General features: G+C 44.1%; 1 protein-coding gene across 11 annotated transcripts in view; it reads left to right on the top strand.

The window, feature by feature from the left end:
* mctp1a (multiple C2 domains, transmembrane 1a) overlaps nt 1-19,337 on the top strand; it is a 127,425-nt gene that overhangs the window by 86,592 nt on the left and 21,496 nt on the right. For all 11 annotated transcript variants that reach the window (XR_004794578.2, XR_004794577.2, XM_035640198.2 and 8 more), the window contains 2 exons: nt 4,343-4,459; nt 15,892-15,948. Coding sequence is in view for 9 of the 11 variants with exons in the window: in XM_035640198.2 (XP_035496091.2) it covers nt 4,343-4,459; nt 15,892-15,948 (174 nt within the window). In the remaining 2 variants the exon portion in view is untranslated. The remainder of the gene's footprint in view (nt 1-4,342; nt 4,460-15,891; nt 15,949-19,337) is intronic.

The raw sequence follows: 19,337 nt of genomic DNA, 5'->3' as shown, positions 1-19,337 counted from the left end.
CGTCAGGCTTCTTTTCCATCGTATGAACAGAACTGACTGTGCTGTAGAGCCACGTTCTGCAGGAGTACAGCAGGGGGCAGTCTAGCACCACTGAATGATGAGAGGGTCCGGTCACAGACAGGACACAGTCTCCCTCCCTCTCTTGTTCTCTCGAACTTAACAGGACTTCGAGCTGCTATCTGGCAACACTTAGTGCCAGCATGGAAGTCGATGTAAGAAAGATAAAGGGGAACTCTGAAATCCAAACTTCAGTTTCACTCCACTGAGACAGAGCAGGGGGAAAGTTAGCATGGTGTGTGGTTAATGTAAGCCAAAGTACTGAATATTACCCTCCCACAGTGCTGCGGCTCGGAGCCGCGAGGACACGGCTTGTGTTTTGAAACAAATAATGCGAGATACAGCTCTCAATGTGCCGCACTGAGTGCTTGAATAAAACATTTTGCCTCCTTTTTTTTTTGTTAACATTTTTAATAAATCTCCTCGAGTTCAGGGGATTGCCTAGGAGTAAGAGAAAAAAATCAAAGACTATAACAAAATGGAATTCAACTTCTTGTCAGAATCATTTTGTTAACTAAATTTGAGTACGGGTATTTTAGCCAAAATATTACAAACGATAGTGCCATGTTTTTTGTTTTTTTGCTTTGTTCATGTTTGCGATTGTCTATTTTAATTATACGCCTCATTTGAATTTTAGACTTGTGCTCAGATGTGAAGTTTGCCCAGTTCAGACGTAGCCTTCAAAAGTATCTGAATTGGTTTAGTAGATTTGACAGTGGGAAATATAATTTTAATTTGTTATGTGACAGTTGAAATGTTTTGTTCTTTGACATTTTAGTGGATTTCGCCAAAGACTTGTTGGACCACAAATAATTCACGAAATAAATTGTGATTTATGACATCTTTATTCATCAAAGATTTGGCAAATGAATTAATTATTATTCTATTATTACTGACTTCTTCCTTTTTATAACAGCAAGTGGCTTCTGTAACAAAATCAAATGTCCACCGTTGAACAAATTAACTAAACTAACTCTAAAACTGATATTAATCCTTAGTGTTCTTTGGTAGTTTCGATATTCACAGACAATATTTTATACCATAGTAGCATGACAGGGAGAAACATTCATCATTAGTCTGCTTTTTGATACTCTCAAAACCAAATTAGAGAATTTACATAATTTAAATAACAGATGCCCATACACCAAGAGACAACCCCACTGCGTTATATTTTTACATGACCTCACAGGAAAGTATTCAGCAGAATTAAACGGACAAGCAGGAGTTGGAGTCCATCTGCATAGGTCTTCAGATATTCACTATTAGCTGTCACCGATCGCAACATAGTGTCTCTCTGACAACACGCATTTATCTACAGATTATTCCTTTAGACCACATCTGGAGCTTCATTCAGCATTTCCCCCTCTTTTCCCCTTTCGATCCAGCACATTTTCATCCGGGGTTTTTTTGTTTTTTTTTCACCCTGCCTTTTTTTCTGGTCACTGACATCCACAGCAGGCTGCTTCCCACTCCCTCTTCCCCAGGCGAGGAGCCTGCTATCTGGTGTAGCAAGCGATGGGGGGTGGCTGTGATTGCCCAGTCCTGCAGGAAAGGTCCAGGCACTGCAGGGCCCCCATTACCCAGCCGGGGGGCGTGGAGACGGGGCAGAGCTGGCCACTGCTGAGCCCGGGTGTCCGGTTCCTCCAGCTGCCAGTCAAAACTTCGCCCTCAGCTACCATAACCAAATGGAGGAGGAATGAAGGGGGGACGTCAGGTTAAACAACCGCAGGCGTGTGGCGACGAGAGTGAGATTTGAAAAAACTAAACCAAAAAACATCGAGGGTTTTAAGGTTTCATATAAACATCAGGAGTGAGGAGCAATTCATTTGCCTATTGTGTGAGGACAATACTATGAGCGATTAGAGATCCAGACAATGGATATATTTTCAGTACAATATATGCCTACTGTAGGTGATATTTATAGCAGAATATTTGAAAGGAGCAGCTTGCGTATCTGCGTGAAGATGTTTGTAAGTGTGCAGTTATTTATAGCCTCGACCAGAATAGGTTTAAAACAAGTGAAGTTCTTTTGTCTGTTTGACTGAAGTCATGCTTCTGCGCCTCTATTGCACATTGTTTAGAAATTACTGCAGTGTTCATCAGTGTTACCGATTTGTAAATAATAATAATTTGTGGGAAGGTGGGTAATTTTAGAACGGTTACTTTTTGTGGAGAGAATGTGTTTGTGTGTGCGTGAACATTTAGTTATGTCTGTGTACGAGTTTCTGTTGCTGCGCTCCCACCGTCCTAACAGCTACTCATGATGAATTTAAGGAAATGGTTGTGTTGTTTATTAGTATACAAACGTGAATTATTGAATAGACTCTTTGTCAAACGCCGCACACAGCTCTGTCAGAGAAAGAGTCTGCAAAAGCAAAGTTAACCCTGAGAGAGACAGAGACAGATTTCGATCCTTTCGGGAGGTTTGGTTGTTGCACCAAGCCCATTCAGGTTTATTTGAAGATGAAATTTACTGTGAGCATTATGCAAATGCACTGGTCATTTCTGATGTTTAATTTATGTCTCTTTTTGCGTAGTACACTCGCTGTCTGGTATTTAATTTTACATGAAGTTATTGGCTCTATTATAAAAGTCTGGATATGTACCATTCAAAACTTTTGTTTATGTGAGAAGAGGAAAAGTTGTGAAAACGGAATTGTTCAATTGCGTCGTTACTGTCAGGAGATGCTTGCATTGATATTCAGATGCATTTGTTTTATACGTGTGTGTGTGTGTGTGTGTGTGTGTGTGTGTGTGTGTGTGTGTGTGTGTGTGTGTGTGTGTGTGTGTGTGTGTGTGTGTGTGTGTGTGTGTGTGTGTGTGTGTGTGTGTGTGTGTGTGTGTGTGTGTGTGTGTGTGTGTGTGTGTGTGTGTGTGTGTGTGTGTGAGAAAGAGAGAGAAATACCGACTGCACAGTGGCGGGATTTTGTGCTGTCTAGTGTCCGACCGGCTGCACGACAGGAACAGCGGACCTGCACACACTGTCGTGATCGGCTGTTTAAATTATTCACATTAACCTTAGACAGTAAACATAATGAAGGACTTTTTCTTTTCATCCCTCTTTGTCTCTTTCCCATATATGTATACATGCACACACTCATACACACAGAATTAATGCTGTCCATTAAGCTGTCTGTCCTTCTTCTTGATCACAGATCAAAATTGGTACGCAGGCCGATGAATCTGCTTTATATAGTGATACTCTCAACTTTAAGTTTCCCATCAAAAACTGATGGTTAAACAGGAATGCATTTCCATACAGAGAGCAATTAATCCCAAAGCTTCTATTTGAAAAAAAATTATTTCCTCTACCTGAATATGATCAATATGTTTTTCTAGAAATGATTGAGCATTAGGCGTGGTTTTATCACCCTTGAAAAATCTATGTCCACTTAAGCATGACATTTTCAAAAACAGGATAAAATATAAACTCTGTTCAGATTTTTTCTTTCCCCCAGAATTTCACACCGTAACCCATTTTACCAATAGTGGACACACTGCTCTCTCACAATAGATACAATACGGCCGTGAAATAACAAGCTGCCATCATTAGCAATTTTACTTTCCCACAGATATCTTCAGCCAACCGCCACGATAATCTGCTGTCAGGGGCTAAAGAGCCCTGCCAAAACCAGAATACAGGTTTTTGGGAAAGGTTAATATTCAGATGGTACTTTGCTTGTTTGGTGATGAGAGGGGAGGTATAGAGGTTATGTTTTTGGCAGATGGGTGCAGAGAAGGTTAGAGATGGGGCATATGAGTCTTTTAGGATAAGAGAGAGGGTATTGGGGCTTGGAGTGACAGGGTTAGGGACTCGGGGTGTGGGGTGTGCGAGGTCAGATGCTGGGGTTTGGGCTTCAGTATGGAAGGGTCAGCATTGACGGGCCGCAGCTGAAATGGTACATGACCTCAGCCCCCGGGATGATTGGCATGGAGGAAAGGGGCTCTGACGGCTTGCACTCCTCCTCGTCGTCGTCCCCATCCTCAGCCGCAGACCCAAGAAAAGCCTGGAGGGGTCAGGGTGTTGAACCTACGCTCACCAACACCAGGCCTGCACCTTTGTTGAAGCGCAGCCTTATTTTTACGCTTTCTTCCATGGTGGTTATGATTCTGCATATGAATGTGTGTTGTTTCACATATGGTCGGCGTACGTTCTCAGCAGTTTCCCCTCACGAGGTTCAATATGGCGCCGTGAATGTATACATCCGTAACCCACTTCTTTGCGTTTTTGTCTCGCCTTTCTTTTCCTGACGGTTTTGTCTTTTTTTTTTCCCTCTCTCATCAGCTCTTTGTCATCGTTGTTTGGAACTTTGAACTCTATATGATTCCTCTGGCTCTGCTGCTGCCTTTGGCCTGGAACTACATCCTCATTGCATCGGGGAAGGACACCAGGCAAGATGTGGTGAGTAACCCGGTCGCTTCTCGATATCCCTCCGCCTTTCTTTCATTTCACTGTAAACGCCTCTTTTCATGGACAATGCAGGGTTCAAACTCGGGCACCATTGTCTCATGGAGACATTGCGCTCTCGTATTATTTGCGACAATAATAACAATAATACATTGCATTCCTGATAAGTGAGAAATCAAAATACTTTTTTTGGGGGGAAGAAACGGCAAGAAGATACCAACATACCAAGCAATTTCAAATACACCTTTGGATTAAATTGCAGTCATAAAACTTACAATTGGAATTTAATTTAGAAAAAAGTCTCTGCTGTTTCAATTTTTTTTAACTAACTCCATCTGCCCATTGAGGCGCTGCATTCTCAGTGCAATCTCACATTTCTCACTTTGCCTTCTTTCAGGCAAAGAAAAGGGAGAAATAATAGGCTGTCACCTTGAGCTACGTTACGCCACTTACCTGGTAGTATATTTATTTAATTCATTTATTTTTTATCTCTTATACCAATTAAATGATGTCAAAGCAATGTCATGGAGAAACAGACATGTTTTAATCATGGCCAAGCACATTTGCTTGTAGAGAGTGAAAACGAGAGAGAAGAGAGAGAGAGAGAACCGGACTATGGAGTGAGCGTGAACAATGGAGTGATTAATTTTAATAAGTGCCTTTTTCCAAGACTCAGTTGGAAATAACCAGTTTACAGACCTCTGATTTTCTTACAGTCTCTCGTCCTCTATATGTGTATATTTATCTCTTCATAAGGATTCTTTGAGTTACGATTGGATTTGGATGAGATATTAAATTCATTATAATGAACCAAATCTCATTGCTGTGTGTCACTGTAATATTGTGCATCAAAAATGGAATTAACTACGCACTGTACATAACATACAACACAAACTTGTTTGGCAAGTCTCCAGAGTTCAGCTTCTCTATTCATAAGCCTCTATTTCCTTATTATAAAAAAGTTGACAATGAAGTCAGCAAAACGCGCCACGATGTCAGACAGATACAAGCCCTCTGTTACCTCACAACACTTATACAGCAAGACACTTGGAATTTATATTATTTAACTCGAAATAATCACCCGGGTCCAGAATTGAAGGTTTGTCGGTTCACAAACAAAATAAAAACCCATAATTTGTGAATGACACAGACTTTAATTTCAGAGGACACTTTCCCCCGCCTGTAGATGGCGACATTGCTTGAATAAAAAAACTGAACTAAATCTCACATGCCTGAAGACAAAACCTGGCGTGATGATTTGTCCCCATACCTGCTGCTTGTATTTATCCAGACCGAATGATATTCTTCTCCTGTGCACTTCCTAATTAAAAATCAGGCAAAGAGGGTGATATATTCTCATAATGTGCCACTCACTTCACATACAAATAAGTACATGTAACTCTCCCACTTCATGCAGAAATGCTCTTCTCGGCTTCTTGAAAGGGACTATTGAGTCTCAAGTACCTCAGGAATTGGTTGGAACACCAAGACACGTTGATACTGTTAATATTCGTGTGGCAAGTGCCTTTTTGTACGACAATACTGTTGCACAAAGTTGCCCTATGCTCAGAGCTAAGAGGAGATAAGGACAGTTATTACTGTACTGTTTATAATATCTGATACTGTCTTAGTAGCAGTGCAACACTGTTCATTTGTTCACTGCATACTTCCACATTTAGACCAGGAATCCTGCAGCACATTTTGTGACTTTAACTTACAGGTTGAGCGTAACGATAAAGTACCATTTCCACAGACCCTTTTTCTTTTTTTGTTACTGTCCAAGCTTATGGAATTTGCCTCTTAAGGTTGCTTCAATATCAGAGTGTGTGGTTTGAGAGTATCTGCTTAAAGTCAAAGAGCGTATCTGCGGGGGATATCTGGCCGAGACTGATCACCGAGGGAGGTTGTAAGCAATGCCGGCGCCGCTCGAAACTTTCATGTCTGCCCCTTCTTCCAGCGAAATGTCGCCACTGTCTCACTGTCTGCACAGTCAGCAACAGCATTAAGTGAGTGTGTTGCACACACGCTCGCAGTCTTAGTGTGTCGGTGCTGGCATTGATGTACGGGGAGAAATGGTGCTGGTGGTCAAACGCTCAGTGCAAGAGAAAGGGTCAGCAGCAGCATATACGAACCATAAGTGACTGTGCAGGTGTGCGCTTGATGCATGACTGCTTAATATCGTGCGTGTTATGATGCTGGTGTTCCTTCTGTGTGATGCGGTCCGGTATGTTTTCTTTTATTCCAGTTCTAAGATTTGGGCAGAATGAAAATGTAGAACTCTACAGCTCAGTAAAACACACACAGAACATTTGCATGAGTCACTCGTTACTGCTTGTTACTGCTGTGGGGGAATATACAGTGTGTGTGTGTGTGTGTGTGTGTGTGTGTGTGTGTGTGTGTGTGTGTGTGTGTGTGTGTGTGTGTGTGTGTGTGTGTGTGTGTGTGTGTGTGTGTGTACATTAGATAAAAGTTATCTGTGTGGAAATATTTGTGTGTACATTATTTGCAGCAGTGTATCTGATAAAAGTGGATTTAATTTGCAAAGATTAGCACCAATGGTGCTGCTTTTTCCTGCCTCTGCGACACTTATGCTGAACAGTACAGAGCAGGCACGGACGACACAAAGAAGATTCTCTGACGAACATCGCCTCGCTCGTCGCTGCGCTGCAGTCTTACTGCCTCAGGATCGGCGAATGTGATGAACCTTCTTTCCTTCCTCGATTATAAACTCGATGCCTCCTTCAGTCTTGAGATTGCTTTTCCTGTGTCAAATTGGAATATGTACAGAAGTAGTAATGTGGAATGGTGAAAGCATTCATTATTTTCAGGCACACACCCACACATACACACACACACACACACACACACACACACACACACACACACACACACGTTCAGACAAAAGTTTCCCCTGAGTCCTGTCCCTGTTTGTTTTTAGAGTTTTCCAGTCTGCGGGGGTGCAGGGGGGGGGATCAGCAAGAGCATACAGTATCTGCGTTCTCCGCTTCCTCTCCCAGTCCCCTGGATTCAACTTCCGAGTCTTTATCTAGCTGAAGTCATGGACGACTCACCGTTTCCCTCTCACACTTGGCAGGGAACAGAAAAGAATAGAAAGGAAAACAAGGGAAAGGGCCTTTCCAATTACTTTAAACAACACACCAAATTAAAGCATTGTGCTGAGCCGAGCAAGGGTCAGCATCCGGAGCGCTGTGGTTTTCCAGCAGACTGGGGTGAGGGTAATGCCAAAGGAATCTCTGCTGAACTCTCTCTGAAGGGTGAGAGAGAGAGGGGGAGAGAGAGAGAGAGGGAGGGAGAGGGTGGAGAAAGAGAGGGGGGAGGAGGGAGGATTGGCCAAGGAAAGAAAACAAAAGTATACACTAGGGTACAGACTTCTTAATGAAGTGAGGGGTCTTGCTTCATCCGAAGGGTTCAAGGTGGGGCTCCTTCTCCGATTTTACACCGCAACCAGAGTCCTCGGTGCCGTCTATGGCAAATAAACAAACACAGTGTTCTTTACATGCTGTAATTCACCACTCAGGGTCACTGAGTGTTGTGCGGTTACACGCTGCTTTGCAAACAGATCCTGGGATCAGAGCTCCTAACCCCTCGCCCCGACCTTGACCAGTACCTGCTAAGCAGTCGGAGCGTCCTCAGAACAGCGATTTAAGGAGGTGACGCACCGGCGAGGTCGCCGACCTCCTCTCTTATCGTGTCTCACTCTGACCCGCGAACCCCGACTCTTCAACACCGCTAGCTGACCCGGGTGTGATGCCGTAACATGCTCAATGAAACAAACAAACAAAGCAGATGACCGTTAATGCTTCGGAATATATGCAGGGGATGATCCTGCTTTTTTACTTTGACATTCAAAGCGGATACTGTCCAGGAAGGCTCATCTTGTCTTCCTGCATTTGTGTGGCGGAGAGGCGCTTTAACGATACGACCATGTCCCCTCCGTCTCTATCTTGTTTTGAAACGTGAAGCGGTTCGGCGCTGAGGTCCAACCCAAGCCTGCTCGCAAAGGAAGCTGCCAGCAGGCTGGGCTCGGTCAATCAGAGGACAGGCGGCTCTGCTGCGAGAGGAAAAAGGCTGCAAGGCGCGCGCGCGCGTGCGCATTTGCGTGTGTTTTCACAGCAGTGTGTCCTCTTCACGTGTGTGCATAAGATGTGAGTTGAGATTAACGAGCAGGGACACATCCCAGTAGAAATCCTTCCTCGCTGTTCCGTTGGCCCAAGAAGGCCCTCACCAGATGTTATAAAGGTGTTAATTTCAGTGCCGGCTGGCGTAGAGGGCCCAATACCAAACATGGTGATGTCTCTCTCTACCACAGGATGATGGGCAATTAGGCCTCGTCACACTGGAGGACCATCCTCTTTATCCCATGCTTAAGTCCATTGGATTCACCCACCGTATCTGCCAAAGTATTACAGACAAGAAGACCCTAATGCTCTGAGGATACTTCAGAGCTGACTACTCCTCATTCTGATTTAGAGCGTTTCAATAAAAAAAAAATAATAGTTTAATCTGCCTAGTCAAGCTACAGCGTCCTTAAGAAAGACAATTTACAGGGGTTTTTTTTATTGATTTTGTCGGTTTGTATTTGTTTGGTTCTACGTCTTGGTGCCTGGTTAATCCTTTACTTTCCTGAGTGTGAAGCACTCGGTATGACAGCAGTATATTCATTAGTGTAAAAAGAATCTGGCTTAGTTCCAAGACAGTGATATTGTCTGATTTTATTTGAACATTGTACTTCATTGCCAATTTTACCTTTTTCTATTTTCTCCCCGATTTTGCATCTCATCTAAAAACAATAATATAAAAAACAACAACTTTTCTGCATCTCCAAACACACTGTGCCGTGACATCTGCCCTCATTAAGAGACACACACAGCACACGTGGAGAAGAGTAAATATTAGGAGAGCTGGAAGTAAAGAAGAGGAAACGCTCCCTATTATACCTCAACTCCTCCAGAAAGTCACGTCACCCCCCCCCCACATAAAAACTGCAACTCTGGAAAGAAAAGGGGAACGAGAGGAGGAGAGGGAGTGGGAGCAGGAACAGACAGAGAGGCATTCAGAGAGCGGGGAGCGACAGCAAGACGGAGGCACAGGAAAGCGGCGGTGGATGGCAGGCGCTCCTCAGTGCGGAGTCAGACATGGCAGTTGGTGACAGGTGACAAAATCAAAAGGTCATGTCACTTTTAACTGGGAGCGCCTGTGCCCCACTGATTTCCCCCGTGCCGCCCCGGCATCGCCGCGCTCCACGCCGCTCCTTCTCCGCTCCTCTCGCTGTCTCTGCTAAACTGGCAGATAGGATGGCAGGCTGGCAGGCAGAGAGACGGGCGACGGGCACAGTTTGAAGCGGGACGGGAGCACCGGGAGCATCAGGAATGCCACCGTGGCTACCTCCCCAGCCTCCCTCTTCATCAGGCTGTCTCTCTTTCTCCTCCTTTCCCTCCATTTGTCTGACTCCCTTCATCACGTCGAACCTTTGTAACTGTCTGTGCTCTTTGCCGACAACACCGGCAGCTCAAGGTGTCTGCCTCGGTGCTCGTAGTCGTCGTTGTTGTTGTTGTTGTTGTTGTTGTTTTGTCTATACAGTACATCCGCTGCAGCTGTTTGCGATAGTTCTTTCAGTTTAAACCTTGAGCTTAGGCCGACTGATGTTTTGTGAGTTTGTGTGCAGATTGCACATCGACTGTGTATCAGCGCGAGCCCTCTTCTCCACTGCCGAGCTCAACAAACCGCAAGACAAGGCACTATCATCCGTCTAAGAAGGACATTTACTGTGTTTACTGACTGTCTCAACAATACAGGTGGAACAAGTGAAATTGTGATTTCCTGTGAATAGCTGCGGGAAACACTGTGACTGAACACACCTGCTGATTTGTCAGAAAATAGGAATATGAGAAACGTAAATGATGTTACAGATTTACACAGAGAAGCCAGTATATTGCCAGCAGCAACCGGCCTTTGCTTATTTACACTTAACCAAACAAGCCGGCATGCTACGGCCCTACACGTGTGATGGCTCTCCAGAATCAGAGATGTGATGTGTGACACCACAGCATCGGCGTCTGTCCCCTTTTACACAGACACCGATTTGGCTCTGTGACCTCCTCTGCTGCTTCATCTCTGAGCCTTTTTACGTGGGACTGCGCGGTAGAACAGAGGCACAAAACTCCCCAGGCCGAAACGGCCGCGTACGAGCGGCCAATCTTATCCAATGCTCACAGATTTGGTGTTGCTTTCATGAATATGGAGCCGCCCTTCTCACCCCCAGCTCTGGTAGCACCCTGGCCTCACCCCTATCCAGCCCCCTGCTGGGTGAGCCGTGGCTGGGGCAGTGCAGATGGAAGGGCCCCCCTCCGAGGGCCGCGGCTCTGACAGCTTGTGAAGGGCCTGTGTGGGTCAGCCAGGCTCAGCTAGAAGCCCTTATCAGACACACAGCCCTCCCCCAGTCTGCAGAAACTGTTGTGTAGGCAATATGTACACGCACCCACACACATGCACATAAGCTCATGGACAGTGCATACCAAGTAGGGCCTTGAGATCCCCCAGCCAGCCAGTCGGCCAAACCTCAGCAGCTGGAGAGGTTAAAACCCCCTCACGTATCAAAGAGGAAGAGCAGCAGGAGGGTGGAGGGAGGGAGGGATAGAGGAATGGGAGAAAAAAAGGGGGAGAAAGTATATCTTCATGTTCGCTGGGATGTCTGCCTTGCCGTCAATTCCCCCCGCCGGCTGTCATTGGGAAGGTTAGGAGGGGAGATAGTGGAACGCAGCCCGGCCAGGGAGAGAGAGGAGCAAGTATACAGGCATTTCTGGCAAATGGTGTAAATGGGGCGACTAGTTCAGGTCGTGGATTTGTACATTCCCTCTGTGGGCTGTTTTGTAGGCTAACCTTAAGCCAATCTCAATCCACACCCTACCCATAACCCTAACCATCAGGAACGAGCCTCATTAGGACAGGCCTTTGGTTCCCTTGAGGACTACTGGTCCCAACAAGGTCAGTGTTAATACCAGAGAGGGTCCCGAAGAGGGATCTAATACGTGTACACAATCCCTAACAGGGATAGCTACACAAACTGCCTGTCTTTCTGTCTCTGTCTTTGCAATTGTTTCATTGATGCTTTACTTCCATTAAAGAAGCATCCATCCACTCAAAATGGTTTTTCCCCCAACTTGTCAAGCTAGGTTCAGAACTCACCCCTATGTCTTCATGCAGTGTACTTCTATGAATATAGATAAGTATGTCTTGTTAATTAGTGAGTATTTCTTCTTATATTCAACGATTTGGATCGATTTTACACATTTCTAAACCAGTTTCATACTTGCTTGTAGCCTCATTTTAAAACATTTATATAAGGTGCAACCACACAGCTAATCCTCCAACATCAAGTTTAAAGAAGGAAGGACATGAATCAAGATCGGACAGTTTTAAATTGAAGACACTGCTCCTGATGATGCACAGTTGCAAATTCTTCTCAGCATTAAAACAGGTAACTGGTTTCACTGTTGTGGCTCACTGGTGTATTTTGACTTAGTCGAGCCGTGATGACATGGAGAAGAACTGAAACAACTAAAATGTAATTTTAAATCACATTAGTGATTATTCAAGATATCATTTTTTTCCAAAGATAGAAATCAATTAGCCACAACATCGAAACTCTTTGTTACCTTTGTTCACGTTGTGGCCCATCAGTCTGTGTTAAGGGGGTTAGAATCCCCTTTATCATCACATTCACCGCAACGCCTCAGAGCCACGAGGCTGTTTTATAAGCCCAAGGTCAGAATAATGATCTCTTTTGCCCTTAAGAGTCTCCTCTTTTTCCGTGAAAATACACCAGGGGTGCTGTTGTGCCACAATGTGCAAGAAGATCCCTGCGGAGGCAAAAGGAGAACGTACATGTTTTCCCCTCAGGAATCAATATGTTATGAGACAATTAAACCTGATTGACAGCTTTTGAAAAACCCTTTTTCCTGCTTTTCTTATTTACGACAACTCATTCATTAGATCTTGGTTTGCTCACACAGAAATACATTTCCATCTACGTTAGATTCTTTTCTTTTTTTTTTGTCACCAGGCACAGAACAACAGTAAATGACAGATAAAGATCTGACTCCGTAAGGCTGACTATAAATTAAATAACACTGATAGTCCTGGTTAGTCCAGGACTACCAAGATTGGTGTACCATGTCCTGATTATAAAAATGTTTTAAAAAATCACATCACAATATACAACAAATAGCCATTACAGTTGTTTTTAGCTTAGCCTGTTCTGTCTCTCTTATCATCTAATAAAACATAAATAAGGCACCACATATCTTAATTCAAAACTGATTATTTTGGTATGTTTATCAAGAAGATGTGCTTAGTTGTGCTAAGCGCTGAAATAACACCCTGATGAAGAAGCCTACGGTCCATGCATATGAGCAAACGTGCGTGTGCGTGAACGCGCGGTAGTAATAATCCTTCAAGGATGTACTGAAGATTCACCGCCGTTTGGATTTTGTTGCGCTATTGTTTCGTCTGTAGTGTCATTAGAAGTTTGGTCATTCACACACATCAGATCCTCTTCATGCAATAGAAGACTTGAGTAGTACCCATTCCCCCCCCCCCCCCCCCCCACTTAATTTTAACTCATAACAATTTGTCCTTCGCGTGACAGTTTTTTTTGCATTGATGGAACGAAACGGTGACAGAGGAGGATATCCGAGTGATGCAGCAGAGTATTTGCTGGGATCTGAGCTAAAGCAACACAAATCATCTTTTTCGGTCAAAGCCTCGACGGCCAAACGGACGCGTTCATGTTCTCACTGCTGCCTGAACTCTCAATGTCATCGCAATCACTTAGATGCTTTCTTTGTCTCGTACATTATCACCATCTTTGTGTGCATTTACGGGGCGCAGTGTAATCTGTAAGAGTAGCCTGCATCATCCCTGTATCATTTGAATAGGTCTGAATATGTTAATCCCCCCCACCTCAATAGATATTGAATTGACTGGAGCTGCTCTGCAGGCAATGTGAGCTCTGCACGATCCTGTCGACAGCGTGGCTTCGACGCTGCAGTGTTGTAATGATAGTAATTCCAACAACATGATAATGGAGGGATAAGCAGACCAATGATATCGTACACCAAACAGGTCTTAGAAAGAGAAAAAGAATAAGGCGAATAGGGAGAGGTGGAGGGGAGCGGAAGACACCGAGACGTTTGGAATTCATTGGCTGCACTGAGGTAATTTATATCCTCCCTCACTGAGACAGTCGTTTCAGTGCACGCATTTAGCCGTGGCAATCTTCAGGGCAGATGACACGTTCCATGTCTTTTTATTTATTAATTTTACACTGTGTCTCATCGCAGGAAACATGACTTCTCCCTGTAACCACAGGCGATAGAAGGGAGAGAGCGGAGCGGAGAGCAGAGGGAGACAAACGACTCTATCATTCTCTCTTGTCTCTCTAGGTCATGCTTCTCCAGCGAGCTCATGCTCATTCCCTTTGTTTAAAGTTTGGAGCGTGTGCCAGGCATGCCCTAGTAAAGCCTCTGTGTGGAGGAATCCCTTCTGTTTGTATTTTGGCTCGGGTGAAAGGATTTGGGAAGAACCAAGATGACTTTATAAACAGATATAGTCCGTTTGTTAGGAGACGCCAGAGGGGCTTTTCATTTTACAGTATCACGTTTACATCTTTTGCCTCGGCTGAGCACAAAAATTCCCCCCCCTGGTATTTGTATGGCGGAGTAGTGAGTGTATTCAGTATCAATAAAGAAGAGACTGCGGACTGTGAACAGTCAAGCTTATTTGTCTAGACAGTGATGGAGTCTTAGTGAGCTGGGAATAACTAGTTGCTATACAGTCACACGGTTAAAACGAGCGGTGCCACGCACACATGCACAACACTTTGCCCTGGTGACTCTGAGCTATTGATAGAACACACACACACACACACTATTGACTCTACCCTTTCAACTATGCTGTTCTGAACTCCTCTTTGTTTGTGTGGGTTGCTGCATTTACATAAGAGGCTTATGTCAGCCGCCACATAGTTTCCCCCCCTTATTCCAATGAAAAACAAAAAGGACAAAAGCTATTGTCTTGTTAAGTAATGATTTTTGGATTTCTCCAAACTAGTTTGCGCTGTTCTGGAGGTGGTTAGGGGGTTTGTGGTGATGTAGAGGCTGAGCAAAGGTTCTTGGGGGGGAGGGGGGGTTTGGGGGCTGGTAACGCAATACAACAATGAGAGCAGATGAACGCTGAGGTTGACAGCTGTAGGGCTTATGATATGGGTATTTGTTTATGTAAATGTGGAGTAACAATATGACCTTGCAGCTTTGATGTGTGATTGACAGAAAGAGGGTGCATGGGATTTAGCAACGATCTGTGGGTTTTTTCGCCTTGGCGGCATCACACATGAACTTGTGCACAATGACTCGGGTACTGTATCAGACATGGTATCACTAAATGCAGCGGCTCAAGCAGATGTGGTCGGTTTCACGGTTCCACATATGCTAATGTGTTTATTTGCCTGCTTTCGCACGCGGCGCTGTATACGATGGATATACAGCATTTTTCCATTTCTTTACTGCATTTCAGTGTCTCTAAATGTCTATGTAAACTTCCGTGACGGAGTAGGAAGGGCTACAACTTGCATGTACCATTGTTATGTTGTACAGCATATTAATCCACATTGAGGGTTCTGAAATTGTGCAGGAGTGTGTCTTTCTTTCTCTCCTTGTGTTGTACAGTATGTATCATGGTATGTCGGGGCTTCAGAGCTACACCAGCTCCCGTTCCATCGGTTGTGCACCACTGAAGCACATAGTTGCCGTCTCCTTGTGACTCGCTTTCTCTGCCGCAAGCTTTCCTCTCATGGAGCATCATTCTGTGAGAGGACGCGGAACGATGGGCAGATGAACGTGTAGACATTGGGAGGTAGAGGTTAAAGACAAGTCCAAAGGTTAAAGAGGTCAGAAGAGACCACGCGCAGGCAGGAGAAGAGTTCTGCTGTCTGGTCCCGTTGAATGCTGTAAGATTTGAATGCTTTTGTGCGATGCGATTTGAGTGGATGAATAGACTTTAATCCTCAGCCCATTGAAATTCAAAGCCAGAGCGTTTGCTTACATTTCCAGAAGTGTCAACACAGTTGAACAACAGAATGTTTCTAAAATTAAATTCTAATTCAAACCCATTCTGAAGCTGGTGACATATTAGCACACACCAATCCAATAGTTGTGCTATCTGCATTCCATACACTACTTAGAAACTCTTGCCTGACAAAAGCATCACCAATCAATTTTAATGTGCCTCTTTGGCTCTTATGATGATATCAACCCTGTGTTATCTAAAGTTTATCTGCACTTTTGTCTGTTGCATGAACATTTTTATTTCTCTTTTTCTTTCTTCCCCTCCCGTGTCGCAACTGTCAGCAAGCAGTGGAGGACCTGCTGGAGGACGAGGATGAGGATTTTGACAAAGATGACAAGGTAATTATGTCACAAACACGTGCACAAATGTAGGCACTCACAAACGCACGCACACACACACACACACACACACACACACACCCATTGGTACACTGCCTCAGGAGGGGTTGACACTGCTTCACAGACCGGAAACACAAACAGACAAGTGGAATGACTCCATCTTCCCCTCCCAACTCCTCCCCCGTTCCGTTACTCTCTCTTGCCTGCGGCGCAAACACATGTACAGAGATTGTACAACCTTTTAACCTTTTGAAAAGTTTTCTCCCTGAGCTGTGTACATGGCACATTCCTCACCTTTTCTTCCTCGCGGTGTGCTTCGCTCCGCCGTTTGGTGCACCGTCCTGTTTTTTCCCGTCATATAACACTAAGTTGAATTATGTTACGAACATTGTCAGCTACCTGAGAACACATACACCCATATAAATGCTTAGTTAGGTATTTAGGTCCATTCACTGCTCCTTTATGTCCCAGTAAAACAGCATCTGGGCTTGTCCAGACACTATCATGTAACAACAGGTGGCTGCTTTACTGCCGCTGCGCGTTTACACTGTAGGAAGAGCTACTGAAACAAATGCCACTGGATAGGACACAGCACCTTGTCAATGTTCCACTTGGAAATGGTAATTGCGTTGGGAAAGCTATTTATCCTCCTACTATGTTGTCTGGGCTTGTCGGTAAGGCAAAAAATAATAATTTTCTGCTTGATCTGACTCGAGCAGTGTCAAGCGGGGACAGAATCGTAACTTAAGCGTTAAAGTGAAGTCAAAATCTTCCACTGGGAGAGCCCCAAAGTACCTTGACTAAACAGTCTGGAGTCTGAAATTACTTGAGCTGACACTTGATGCCTTAGAGCCACACTCCAGCAATATGGAGGTTAGTAGGCTAAGATGTGGTAATTTGCCTGATCTGGTTTGGTAATCTTTTTGGAGCAAAACAATTACCATTTCTGTGTGCAATGGTAATAGCGAAGGCCTTTGACCAGGACATTCGATACATGAAAAATAATTTTGCCCGAAGGAAACCGCGTATGCGGAATTTCCTTGTGCAACTGCAGCCCCGCTGCATCCTTCGCTTCAAGGGTCGCGAGTGCAAGGAGGCAACAAACGGGTTAAAAAGAAGTTGTGTTGCAGTGCAGATGGTCAAATAGTCATCCCACCGCTAAGTCAGCCAGTCAGGCAATCAGTCAACAAGACCGCCAGTTGGGCGATGAGTGCACAAAGATACGTGAGCATTGCATGCTCTCCCACAGAGATGCAGAAGCAAAGTTTCATGGCCGTGAAGTTCCAAGGCTGAAATGTACAGGGGGCCACTGACTGAAGATATGCACCAGGCAACCTTGAACCATTTTTAACCCCTTCTCTAAGTCTGCCCTCCCTCACTGCATTGCCTACCTCCGCTCAGGGGGAAAAAAAATAAAATAAAATACAGACATTTGAAAGGCCGCAGATTATATGAAATACATTTTGGACTTTCATATTGAAATGAGGTGCAGTGGCGGCTTGTTCAGCCTCCGTCAGATTTCGTGCCAGACTGATTATTCCACGTAAGAAGGCCTCGCTCTCTGTGCTCACACAGGGCTGGGATGCTGGATAGCAGAGCTGCCACAAAGGCTACAATTTACCAACTCTGGCTTCATACATTTTGATCTATTGCTCCCCTCAACTGTTAGCATTTCATTTGAGCTGTAGGGAAGTTGAAAAGGGGGGCATTTTTCTTTTTTCTTCTCCTACATCTCCCTCCCCTCCCACTCTCCTTCTACCCTTCTTTCAATCGCCCCCTCCCCTGCCTCTTTTCTCTCTCTCTTTCAGTCTGACGTATTCTCTCGCTCGCTCTCTCGCGCGCGCGCTCTCTTTTTCTCTCTCTCTATTCCCTCTGCTCTCCTTCCGAGCTGGTGTTGGAGAACAAATGGTGTTTCAAGGCTTAACAAATTTGTCTTTTACATTGGCTGTGAGGTCTTCTCCATGGATATGAGGCAACTTAAGATTGTATGAGTAAGTATTAAGGACGGGTCAAAGGAGGCCTCTTTTATGGCACAGGCCTTTAGGGGAGAGAAGGAAGAGGAGAGAGGGAGAGAGAGGAGAGAGGTAAAAAAGATTAATAAATGTGCCAAGGCCTCATTTTAATTGAACTTGAAGCATATGTTGCAAGTATGTACAATCTGTCCCAGATGTTTACTCCGACCATGTGCACGGCTCTTCCCAGTGCACCACAAGGCAGCTATTAGCTGGATAACCTTTGCTCCAGAGGCTAAATGGGGTATTACATGGCCAAAAAGTAGAGCACCTGTTTTTCATTGCAGAGAGGACCCCTTGCAGGCTTTTTGCCTTGGATCACCACATGTGTTTTGACTTAACAGATTGCTGGGCAGACGTGAAAAGTGTCTTTCTTGTGAGCACGCGCTGATATTAGTCACTTAATCTCAATGAAAGTCCAGCATCTAGACTAATTGATGGGGATGGCTCAGTTGTTAAAGCCGAACAGGCAGGCACTTGACGGCTGGAGGAATGTTGGACGTGAACTATTGTTTCTTCTCCCCCACATTGTGTGTTTGAGTGTGCGTGCCGACCTTCGACGTGGAATGTTGCTTGATTCCCGTTGCTTGCACACACACACACACACACACACACACACACACACACACGCCCCAGTTTTTAACCTCAATTTTCAAAATTAAACATGATGGCAAGTTGCAGGTGTGCTTTAAAAAAAAAAAAGCTCATTAGTGATGCATTACATAGATGGAACAATTGCACACTTAGAAATAAGGTTTTATAAATATTCCACTTGAAAGCATGCAACGTGGCACAACTGAGAAGTTTTGCAGAAGACTTTCCACTGAGAATCTTATATGAAATGTGTTTGAATTTAATTTAATGGTGAAAAACTTAAATTTAGGAATAGGTTTTCTTAATAAGAATTATTGAACTTGAAGAATTATTCAAGTTGAAATCATAGACCACTCCATTTTCTCCTTCTTCGTTTTGAAGGGTGTTCTGAAAATGCATCCAATATACTGCAGCTAAATACACCTTATTCATTTAATAGCCGTACATCCGCATTCCTAAAACAAATAAATTGCTCAGTTGTAATACTAAAAATAGAATTGAACCACAGAATTCCCACTGGAACTTATTTTAGAATTATCCAACCTTGTGTCTTGTACATCACCTTCCTAGTAATACTGTTTTTTTAAATTATAATTTCATAACAATGATGATGATAATTATAATAATAATTATAATTATAATTGGTGTTGTTATCAAATATTTAGCCATTGGAAATTATTTTCTCTGTTTTTGGAAAATGATCTTCAGAGTTTTAACCCATATCAAACAATACTCTCACTTATCATGTAAGAACTTTGCAACACGATGATGGCTTCATTCAGT

Source organism: Scophthalmus maximus, chromosome 19, assembly GCF_022379125.1.
Source record: "Scophthalmus maximus strain ysfricsl-2021 chromosome 19, ASM2237912v1, whole genome shotgun sequence".
Lineage (NCBI taxonomy): Eukaryota > Metazoa > Chordata > Actinopteri > Pleuronectiformes > Scophthalmidae > Scophthalmus > Scophthalmus maximus.
Note: the sequence above shows the minus strand (reverse complement) of the source record. Positions and strands in the feature narration are given on the sequence as shown.